The sequence below is a fragment of the Etheostoma cragini genome, chromosome 20 (assembly GCF_013103735.1).
Source record: "Etheostoma cragini isolate CJK2018 chromosome 20, CSU_Ecrag_1.0, whole genome shotgun sequence".
Lineage (NCBI taxonomy): Eukaryota > Metazoa > Chordata > Actinopteri > Perciformes > Percidae > Etheostoma > Etheostoma cragini.
The window spans coordinates 5711208-5723482 of NC_048426.1; the positions used below are offsets into that span (position 1 = coordinate 5711208).

At 44.0% G+C, this 12275-nt stretch overlaps 1 protein-coding gene across 3 annotated transcripts in view; it reads right to left on the reverse strand.

Annotated features, from left to right (window-relative positions):
• Positions 1-12275, reverse strand: part of actn1 (actinin, alpha 1) — a 61793-nt gene that overhangs the window by 33510 nt on the left and 16008 nt on the right. For all 3 annotated transcript variants that reach the window (XM_034857581.1, XM_034857580.1, XM_034857582.1), the window contains exons 2-3: positions 1939-2053; positions 458-577 (exon numbers count right to left, since the gene is read on the reverse strand). In XM_034857581.1, coding sequence (XP_034713472.1) covers positions 458-577; positions 1939-2053 — 235 coding nt within the window. The remainder of the gene's footprint in view (positions 1-457; positions 578-1938; positions 2054-12275) is intronic.

Genomic DNA, 12275 nt, shown 5'->3' on the forward strand with positions numbered 1-12275 from the left:
GAGGGAGATGGTTAGATAGCAAGAGGAAGAGAGAGAGAGAGAGAAAGTTTACTCGGCTAAAGAGTTGCTTACTGTCCGTTGGGGGAGGATGGGCATCCCCAAGTTATTTGTGCTGAACAATGAGCAGCCTCAGCCCCTGAAGGAATTGCTGATCCTTAAGATCACTCTCAGAAAATGCACTGCGAAGCACAACCTCCGAGGGAACTATCCGGACTAAGGATGCCATTAGACTGCACAGCAGCCAGCAGCACTGCTATGGTAACGAGAGAGAGAGAGGGCCAGAGACCACATCGTAGGCCTACATACCTATTCACAGAATAACAGGCAGAATGGTAGCTATTGATTTGGCTGATAGCCTAATTAAAATCGATAGGTGACAGTCGGAGATGTAAATACACTGAGAGACGGTTGCTTTGTGAAGAAATCCCTAATCTTAATCTTCTCTGACATCACTCACCCTCTGCTCCGATAGACACCAGCTTCACTCCTTTGCCGGTGATGAAGTCCAGCGCTTTGTTGACGTTGGAGATCTTGTGCACTCTCATCTTGCCTCTCTCGGGTTTGGCCAAGCGCTCGCCTACATAGGGAAACACGAGATGGCAGGAAGATAGACGAGGATGGGTATGTCTGGCGCTTTCACAAAGCAATCACGTTTAAAATAAATCACAGATGGTGCTGGAAGAAAACCTAAAATGAAAGGGTAATCATGGCGAGGAGATAAGGTTGCAGAAAATACTGGAGCATAGCTCTCCTCAAAACAAAAAACAAAACAAACAAGTGTTCCGACTTTACTTCTTGGCGTTTTAAAGAGATAGTTTGATATTTTGGGAAATACTTGCTAAGACTTTGCTTAGAAGATTGAACAGCTGTCCTGAATCTTATTTTTTGGTGCTTCAAATGCTTTGGTACGAATCAAAAGTGAATATTTAAAGCTTCTGATCCAGACTCAGCCAGGGCCACACCTCACCAGAGCGCAGTGACATCACGCACGGCCGCACTATTTCTACCGGCAGGAACTCGCCCGATCACCACCAGACTGCTGCAGTACAACCACACAGCTCAGGGACTTAACCCTCACGTTGCCTTCAGGTCAAACTGACCCGTTTTCCTTTATCAATGTTCTTTTTAACTACCCAAAATAACATGATTGATTCCACACAACGCTCTTTGGCAAGTACAAATCTCTACTTTCATTAATTTTGGGGTGTCTTATTCAATTTTTAGCATTTGAAAATAAATTGTTCAAGTGCTTTTGAAATAGTATTGAGTAACAGTTGAACCATTCCAGTCTGTGATTATCCATCAACATCCATTCCTTTAATTAGAGTCTAAATAATTCAACATATCTGCTTTTCTAACTCAAACAATAGGTATAATTTCCTATAAATGAGGTTTATTGACCATAAATTCCAAAAAATAACTTTAAAATTGAAGTTAATAAATAAGTGTTACTTAGTTTTGAAAACTTCATTGAAAAAAAATGCATCAAAAGTGTTGAAAAAAAGGGATAAAAATGTGAGAACATTTTTAAAACATCAATAAAAAGAGTCAACAAATTTGTTGATTTTCAATTTTGACGGGAAGACAACACAAGGGTTAACAGTTCTCCGCTCTCAGCTGAGATAAAGAGAGTACCGCTTCATAAATTGGCCAGCGACTAGCGGACATGTAGCCAATTTGAGGATGCAGATATTACAGTATTGAAGGAAAAAGAAAACAAATAATCAAATGCTAAAAATTGAAGAGGACTGATACCGATCTAAGACACGACAGTGATATCAATCTTTTCTTCTGACTTTCAGCAAGGAAGCAAAAAAAGCACATTTCTCAAAAATATCAGACTATTCCTTTAAGACCGCCCCGAACTCGGCATGTGACAGCGCCGTCCATGCCAACGGTTGTCCTTCAGGTAATCCTATTAAGTAAAACGCTGGTTACCTGAGATGACCTCCAGCAGCAGCATGAGTTTCAGCCCGTCCCGGAAGTCCTCCTCGATGTTCTCGATCTGCGTTCCTGCTTTCCTCAGGTGAGAGTTACACCAAGCTGTGAATGTCTACGGGACGGAGGAGAGGGAGAACAACATCCATCAGTCACAGCACTCAGACAAATGGTTACATACTGTGTGTGTGTGTGTGTGTGTGTGTGCAGCAGCTGCTGGGAAAGCGACCCGAGTCTCTTTAAGTTTGTTCATACCGCAGTTATTGAATTCACACTATTTTACAACCTGTTGATAATGGCACCCGTCCAGGGCCTTAAACCCTGCAGGGCTAACATCATCAGAGGCAGGATTATATCTGAGTCGGAATAACATGAAGGCAGCAGGTCGCTGTATGAAGAAGTGAGAGGTTTTACTACTGGAAGATAAAAGGTGTAAGCCTCCCGTGCTGTCCAAAATGAAGCGTCTACAGCCTTGATAGCTGCTCTGAGAGGCTGTACTTCAACACAGCGCTGCGTCCAGCTAAATGCTAAAACCAGCGTAGGCCATAGCAACATGACCACATTTCAATGTCAATGCAAGAGTTTATCAGGTATAATGTTTACCATGTTTACCATCTTGGTTTAGCGTGTTAGCATGACAAGATGTGCTAATAAGCCATAAATATAAAGTACAGCTGAGGCAGGTATTTGATCATAAAGCAAAGTATTGGGGGGCTGCCACGGCTCAGTCCGTAGGGACCTGGCTTGGGAACCAACGGGTCGCTGGTTCAAGTAAACACTCTGTAGACCAAAACCAGTTCAACTCCTGGGCACTGCCAAGGCCGTGAGCAAGGCACCAAACCCCCAACTGCTCAGGGTGCCTGTCAATGGGCGGACAGACATCTCTCCCTTTTGTGCTGTATGGGTCTTGAGCGTGTGTGTGTGTGTGTGTGTGTGTGTATTTTAGGCCTGTTTATAACTATCTATAAAAAGGTATGCCTTCTTCTTATGGGAGAAATTCAAACTGATCATAGCGCTAGAGGAAAAGTTAATCAAAAGTTATAACAACTAATCCAAGTCTCGTTGTATAGTTGCTGAGATCTTAACTCACAACCGCAAATGTCATCCTCGTGGTGGTGCTAGATGAACTGGGAGCGGATCCCTCAAGTCAGTGGGATTTGTTCTCAGAGCCATGGAAATGAGTATGTACTCACTTCCATGGCTCTCAGAGGACGAATGGATTGGCATGTGCCAATCCATCCAATAGGAAGACAAGATATTTTAGCATGGACCAAAGTGGTGTACTGACTGGCCAACAGACAAGCAGATGGCCGTCCACAGGGCCATGCTCACAGCTCAAATCCGCGTTCAATGTGTCTGTGATTGAAACGCTAAATCAGTACCAGCTGGGTGAATGTTGTTTTGTAGCTGAACCACATCTATTGACTAATACATGTGTTTCCTGTTGGTGTATTCACACACTCCCACCCTGTCATGACAACCTTTCCCTGTGCTGCTGACAAGCTTGTGTACTGCACTCTCTTCACACTGGGGCATTGTATACTGTGTACAGTAGGTGTAGCAGGCCGTTGGGTTCTCTGGCATTGCTGGCACGCAAAGATACTAACGGAAAACATCTGGAGCAGGAGCTCAGCCGCCCAACAGGAGCTGGCAATGACGAGTGGACCCGCCATGCACCCCGCTGTGAACGCCTCTTTATGAGTCTCCGGGTTAATTACACCCAGGGCCCAAACACCAGGCACCATGTTTCCACAGAGAGCCGAAGGAGGACCTGCAGGAGCACAGCCAGGCCTTTATGAAAGCCTGCACTGTCTTTTACTGGCCTGCATTCAACTGACGGGGGAACAAAAGCCACTTAAAAGTCACTGGTGAGCTGCTCTGGAGCACTCGTGGAACTTCCGCGATGAGGTCACTCTTAAAAATGGGGTGGCACGAGGTTTAGACGGCTATCAATAAACTCGAGAGCCGGGTTTCAGATGTGTGCGAGTTTGCTGCCATGCGGTGGGGATTTCAACCAATGAAAAAGCCAAGGGATACTACAGAAGATGTGGAGGGAGACGGCCAGATTATATGGTGCTTTATCTCCAAGGGTAAAACTGACAGAAAAAGACCAGAACCAAAGATTCATGGGCAACCGGCAGACACACGCCCTGAGCCCCTCCGAAGCTAAGCATGATTTAAGTCAAGCTTCAACAGGCACTAAGATATTTCAATTACTCCAAATCAATAGACTCTTTAGAGGCGTGCCAAAGATTTTAAAGTGTTGAGGCAGGGCTGTGGTTTCAGCAGCTAACGGGAGTTCTGTATAATGTAATCAAAGTGTTACGGCAAGGTTGTTTCTGGCTCCGCGGCTTCAGGTTCTCACAATGTTGTCTTCTTTTTTTGGTCCAGGATGTAATTCTTAATGTCAGTCCCTGTTCTTTCTCTTCCCTTTTATGGTTCACTTTCCCACTGCTTAACTTAACACAAACACCTTACAACAATGACAGAAAGGGAAACTCAAAGTGCTGTAAGGGAATTTTGCAAATTTCCTCAAATGGCAGAAAGAGGTAACTAGAAACCTTGACCTTTAGCAAGCTTACATCTTGTTAATGTGACATCAGCAAAGTGCATACAGCCAATGTGACCTCCTAATACCACCATTTCAGATAGAAGGTAACAAAGGGGTAATGGGACTGGTGTTTTAAGGTGATAAAATGAGGACATTTTTACCTAAAAATCCTCCTTAGTGCAGCTTTACCAGGACCAGACATTTGAAATTGTCTTAGGGCTTTGAGTCAGCCCTGCAAAGAGCACAGTGGTGAAATCGACAGAAAGTTCACAGGAGGAATGTTAGCTTGTTAAATGTGTTGGACGGAGGGTAAGTTTGTCTGCTCTGGGCGACAGGCCTCCTCCTGAAAGGAATTAGCCGGCCCTCCTGCAGCTCCTCTAACTCCCTGGGTCACTGTGCAGCTTGGCAGCAGCACACAGGCTGGCAGCCACCTGCACCGTCACATGACCCGCTGGCTGTGTTTTGGTCAACACTCCCAGGCCCTTCAGGTGTTCTGGGGCTCTTGGCAGGTCACGATACCGAGTTACCGGTCCACTAGGTGCAGCTGCTGATCACTGCATGAGCAGACATCACAGATAGGATGGAAAATGACATCACTTTACTGTAATGCAGCCTTTAAAACCAGGAAAAGATAACAATTATGCCATATTTCAATATCCAAATTCAAGGATGATATCTAGCCTCATAGGGATATATTGCTTAGCATAATCTGAAGGTTTATTATACAATTTATTTTATTTTTATACATGGATTGTTGACTGGAGAGGTACCAACGTTTTGCCTAGGACATCTAGCCTCAGTCTTTTAGCACATTATGTATCTAGCCATGGGGTCAATATTTAGGCCTCTTTTTACAGGCTTCTTGTGTAAAAAAAAGTCCTAGGGCAACATTTTAAAGTTAGTGTTGTCAACCAACCCAGAGAGCTAAAGTTAGCTTAATTAGCAAGCTAGCTATGGCTGAAAAATCTTCTAGAAATGAGAAGCTTACTAATTACCCGCAGTAGGTAGACAGTGACAGAACATCTAGTTCATTCATTTACACACGACTCTAGTTTGTCTTTGTAACTCAGCACATTATAAGGAATTGTTTTGGTGGCCTACTGAATGAGCTATATATATATATACATATATATACATATATACACACACACACACACACACACACACACACACACACACACACACACACACACACACACACACACACACACACACACACACACACACACACACACACACACACACACACACACACACACACACACACACACACACACACACACACACACACACACACACACACACACACACACACACATACATACATACATACATACATACATACATACATACATACACACACACACACACATATATATACACACTCACACATACACACACATATACACACACACAAGTATGAGATCGGCTTTGGTATTGGAATTACCCAATATCAAAGGAAATATCAGGAAATCCCTAGTAAGAACACAAGTAACAAGTTTTTTTCTAGTTGTCTGGAAGCTGCCTTGCTGTGCAGTTTACTGAGGCTCCTGTTGGTGGAGAAATCCGTCCCTCTGCCAAGTGCACAGTAGATTTCCATCTGTATAATTGTTGAAAGCTGGGTGCAAAATGGCGGGTGTTGTAAGCAATTGCTGTTAAATGTATGGAACGTCCACAAAAAACGCTCGGTATCGTTGTCTTGCATTACCCATAAAAAGGATGGAACCTAATTATAAACAGAACAACAAAATAGACCCCCACCGTGTGATGTCCATTACAAACAGTTGTTGTGTTACTGCAAGTGTTTGGATAGGCATCACTGCCTTAAGAACGTGCAGTCTACCGAGTGTTTGCAGTAGACAGTGCTTTGCTGTGTCCAGTATAGTGTGTGTCATATGATCCCTGTGCACTCCATGTGTGATCGTGCTGTCCTTGTACAATTTGTGTCAGAGCCGTATGTGCTGTGAATCTCTAAGCTGTTAAAATGTCTGCTCCAGAGCCATGGAGACCTAGTCCCGCTCATCAACAACGTGCCAGTGAAGATCATCCTCATTGCTGTGACTTAAACACAGTCTGTTTCAGTTTCAGTACAGCATGTCGTGTGACGGAGCAAAGTGAAAGAACATCTGTCTGTCTGTCTGTCTGCGGGAGGAAATGGAGTGTCGTAAATTATGAGAGCCCCTCTCCCCTCTGCTCTCTCTCTCTCTCGTCTCAGCCTCCCAGATCTGAGGCGGGTTGTAAAAACAACAGGGGTCAAGAGCCGGAGGAATCTGCTCTGCATCAATTTCAGGGAAAGTTGCCAGTCAGCGTCATTATGGCAGCATTTATTCCCATGGCAACCACTGAATGCAAAGCTCAGCAAACAACATATCTGAAGAGTCAACTATTGTTGTTTATAGCCTTTTTCCAGACTCATTTAACAATACAGTTAAACAGTTACACTTTTTTAAACACAGTTAATTCATTTTCTTGCACAGATTTGGATGAGGACATTATGTGTGTGAACTAAATATAAAGTTAGAGCCAGCAGACAGTTATCTTATTTTATAATCTAGTCCATAAAAAAAAAAGAAAAAAAAGAGAATCACACTTACAGTTTGGCTGTTGTATAGATTTACCAAACAAGATATAACATGTTCATTAGTGATATTTACAGGTTTTCGTGGGTTAGGGTGATCAGATGAGAATTGGTCAAATTCGGGACAAGATGGGGCTGGGTGGACATGAATCTCCTAACTACGCACCAAAAGGATTTATTAATAGCACCCGTCAAGCAAACCAGAAAAAATAAAGAACAAATCTTTAAAATCATGAAGTGTCATTATAACCCTAACCCAATGAGCAGCTGACCGGAGCTGGCTGCAGGACGACTCAATCGCCATGGACAGGTTTTAATGTTCTGTCAGCCTAGACCTCCTCGAGAGTCGGCTCTTGAGACGTGGCTCTAATTTACAGGACCATTTTAGGGCAGGATTCGGGACAACCGCTTGGATTTCGGGACTGTCCCGGATGTTTCTGGTCACCCTAGGGTAGGTTGATTTTGTTAGCTTTGACAGAGCCAGGCTGGCTGTTTCCTCTGTTCCAGTCTAGTACTAAGCTTAGCGGCTTTCTGTGACTAGGTGTTTTTCCCAACAAGTCTCACAATTTTACATCACAATCTGCTTTTAAAGTTGGAAATAGTTTTGCAAGGCAACTACAATTCGAGGTCCCCTTAGTAGCCTTTTCCGTGGATAGGTTTATCAGTATAGCATTGACAGGAATCTGTAATGATGAAGACCTGTACAGACCGTGTGATTAGGTTGAAAGCTTTGGGAAAAGTTAGCATGCAGACCTTGAGTTGGTACCGTATTGTCAAACTAGATTATATCGAATGACAAATCTGAATTTTGGTACTTAAAACGGCAAAACCGATGAGAGGTACTAATATGGCCATGGATTAACAGTAACTAAGTTTATATGTCAGTGACATCTTTTGCATACGATATAGATTATATCTTATACTGTATTATATATTTGTTTTTTTTTGTTTTTTTTCTGAGTCTGATGAAAATAAATTAGAACTTAACGTCAACAGATCCATCATTATGACATGTGACCGCATGACACGTAAAAAACAGAAAAAAATTGTTTTGAGTTTTTGGATTATGAACTATTCGAGTAACCAACCATTTGCTGTTGCACTATTAACTACATAAACCGTCTTTAACCATTACAAAAAGAGCTTAACATTTTTCTGCCTGTACTAAACCACATCATGTAAATACAATCTGATGATAGAAAACAGCATCATGACACAAAAAAAAAGCCTTAAAGCCATTATATCATATATATATATATATATATATATATATATATATATATATATATATATATATATATATATATATATGAGTATTCCTATTTTAAAACTCACTCTCCTCGCTCCTTTCCCCACCTCTCTCTCTCAGCTCCGAGGCCTCCCCCCTCGTCCACTCCCCACTCCATTAATCAACCTCAGTTAGAAAATATTTCCTGCGTCTCTGCCAGGTCCATATTAGTCCAATCCTTTTACTGAAACAAGCCAGCTCATGTGTGCGAGCCCCTGCCATATCCGAACACAGGGGCAGGCGGACAAGCCTAGAAGACAGGGGGAAGGCAGATAGTGCTGGCAGAGCGTCCGACACAGGAAGGCGCTTTTCAACACTGTGGCCAGTTTCTCAAGCCTGAGTCTCCAGCTCAGAGTACCAGAGGGCCTCTTGTGTCTCGATGAAACCCCAGAAACGGGCAGATAAATTGCAAGAAAAATGTCTTTGAAAGTATCTTTCCGGCGCCTCCTCCAAAAAGCACAATGAAAGCAGGAAGCCGAGAGGAGGTCAAAAAGGGGGTTAAAAACATTTCTGTTCAGAATCCAACCCACAACATTAAACTGCAACGCCACCCACAGCCACAACACAACGAAAACTGTCTGGATGAGTTGGGGTTGGGGGGGGAAGGGGCTTCTGCAAATCCCAGTGTGCAGTTTCTCTCCCGTTATGTCTATTTCTGCTGCCTCTGTCTCACTCAGGCTCGTGGGGGCCAGAAAGTGTCGGCGGAAAGAGTTTCTGGTGCCAGGAAAACAGAGCTGCTAACACCCACAGCACCTTACTCCCTCTCAGACTCCCAGATGATTTCCTGATGTGCGGTGGAGTAGGGCATCACGTTTAACCAGACGAGTTGAACTGAGCGCGATCTTGGATTTGAAATGGCACCCTGGAGGGGCAGCTGGGGAGGAAGGGAGAGCTCCTGCGTGTATCAATGGTAAACAGGTCCATATGGAACGGAAGAACCTCTCTCATTGACTTCTGCTACCTAGACTTTTGAGGCTGTTCTGGAGATTTAAGATGCTTTCTTGTGTCTTGTAGCCACAAGAAAGCACACATATAAAACAGGAAAATGATTTGTTACACCAGCGCTCCAGACAGCCACGGAGCCTCTGCAGAGTACAACAGAGGAGGCCACTGTAACCCGTTAGCGGTGCTGAACCATCACGTTGTTGTTCACCCTCCTCTGCTGGAATATAAACTTCACAAAAAGATGTTTAATAGACACATTCCTAGAAGTTACACCTCAGCAAAACAGATAAATCCCCTTCTCTAGATCTTCACAAATATGAATTCTAATTAAGATTAACAGCAAAAGGAAGGAGAGAACACATGGTGCACATTGTTATTCCAAGCCTTACAACCTACAACCTTTTTCACTGTTGCCATGACAATAATAAATCTTTAGTTCACCTGAAAACAGTTGTTGAAACTTCCAACACCTACTGCAGCGTGACTGAGCCAGAAAAAGGACAGAGCGTTACAGAAGAACTTGATGCCTCAATTCAAATCACAAGCTAGAAAAATGCAGATGTTGAAAAAGATGTGATGATGTGTGCATTTTTTGACAGTGCTGTCAGTTGATATAGATATCAGATGTGAGTTACAGCTGAAAATAAACAGGAACTCATCCAAAAACGGCTGCCTTCAGTGTGGAGGCACAGCCGAGGGGAAAAGAGCCAGAGTGAATGGAGCGGCCATGATGCAGGACGGGCCAAGCTGCTGTCTGGATGCTCTGCAGACCGCTGTGCTCTGGCTCCATGCATCTGGCAGGAAGAGGGACTCAAAAACTAATTCCATCTCAGCAGTTGAGTGGGAGGTGACTCGCAGAGAGGCGTGATCCAAAATCCGGGGTAAATGATGGTAAAGGGCAGAACAAATACTATTCCTGATGAAGGCTCGGGTGGGAAGACAGGGAAAGAAACTGATTCTCTTTCCCCCAAACGTCAGCATTTTGATTGCAAATTTTTCAAATCGGAACAATCAGTGGACATGCTCACTAGGGCAAAGAAAGCCATGGTTAGCTTTGACATAGGGTTGAGTTTTTGTGAACTCCGATACGTGAATTTGAGCCATCGGCTGACTGCAAAAGGTCATTAGTGCTGACTTATGAACTGAATGACCCAGTGAATGATCCAGTTTTACAAATCCCTGTTCTGTAATATTCCACAAGAGAGATGCAGCATGGACTGCAGTCGGTCATGAGACACACGGTGATGGTACAATGCCTCTTTAATTACCAATGTTAGGTTATCGTCTGCTTCAGTGAAAGTGGGAAAGACACTACATCACCATGTTTCCACTGCCTATTTTGTGAGCAATTAAATTCATTTCTTTGTGCAATTTTCTCACCGAGAACTTAGACCTAAACCATTCCATCACATAAAAAGGAGGCACAATAGGGCTCAAAACGCATTTTTGGCTGGTCACTTTTTTGCTTTTCACCACAAAAGGCTGCCTTTCCCAGGAAAGCGCTGGAAAGAGGCTGCTACAAATCCCTTACTTTGGCTCACAGCGGACAGAAGTGACATTGACGAGTTACACAAAAAAAAAGCAATCAACTCTACGAAATGTTTTTATGTGGGCTTTTAAACCCACACTTTTTTGTTTAAGGGTTATTTTGGATTTTTTCCAAAGAAATTGTATCGTGGTCTGTGTAGTTTTAGCTATTGTTCCCATCACTAATAAAGAGGTCTGGATCTGGGAAAGTAGCAACATTTTTCATGCTTTCCACTTTCGGTTTTTTCTCCAAATAAAGTGCTCTAGTTTATCTGGCTCCGCAGGTGGCTACTCTACATCCTGTCTGATCATGATTCTCGCCCGGATGCAGATGGCTGTCATAAGCAATAAAAATGATGGTCAAAACTTAAAATAACACCCAAGTTGCAGTCAACCAGAATATTCTATTTCTGTCATGGGCATTTTAAGGGGCACTGAGGCCACCGGTCATTAAAATCGCCTGACCCTGAGACAGGCAAACAAGCGGACAAACGACTGACGTCCCCAGGGCCAGCCCAACATTAACACCTCCAGCACAGACAGCACTGCATACAAAGAGTGAGTCATGGACCGGAACAATACGGCCTTTCTACCTCCTTAACCTGCTGGACAAATCTCTCTCTCTCTCTCTCTCTCTCTCTCAGCTAGAGCCCAGAAGAAGCTTTCTCTGTCTCTCTGTCTCTCTCACAGGAAGCAAAGGAGTCTGAGGGCCTGCCAAATAGCAGGGGGAGTGCGCTGAATAGGGTCAAAGGTCATTGTTCATCCCCCACTGTCTCCTTCCTTTAAAGCTCACAGGAGAGTACAGCCTGACTACCCCCCACACCCACACACATACATACACACACAAAATTAGAGATGTCATGCATCTGATTTACAATAATGCCATAGCAATAAAAAACTAGAAACACCACCCTTGCTGTTGTATGCCTCTGCCAACCAGACAAGTTGCAGTTGGCATCCATGTCTGTCCAGAGACAAACCCTGATAAGAATGGGACAGACATGAGGACACACACCTCCCCAATCATCAGTCTATCCTCGAGTTCAAGTGGACGTTTGTGCCCCAAGGAGAGAGAGATCCCCTTCAGGGGGTCCTGAGATATAGGATGGTACTAACGGGCAACCAGAAAACCATAATGCCTTGCTCCGGCCTTGGCTGTTTCCTTTCCATTTTGCATTTGTAGTTCCCCCTGTCTCAGTTCAGACTAGGGCTGCAACTCAGTGTCAATTATTGTCACGAAACTGTGATAAATGCCAGTGTTTCCCAAAGCCCAAGATGACAAAGCGCACACACACACACACACACACACACGCACACGCACACGCACACGCACACGCACACGCACGCCTCCCCCGGCCCACCAGAGAAGTGGCTGAGTGTAGTTTCCTCCAGCCTGCAGTCATGATGGAGTGCGACAGTCTCTCAGGTGCAGCATCCACCCAACCAGG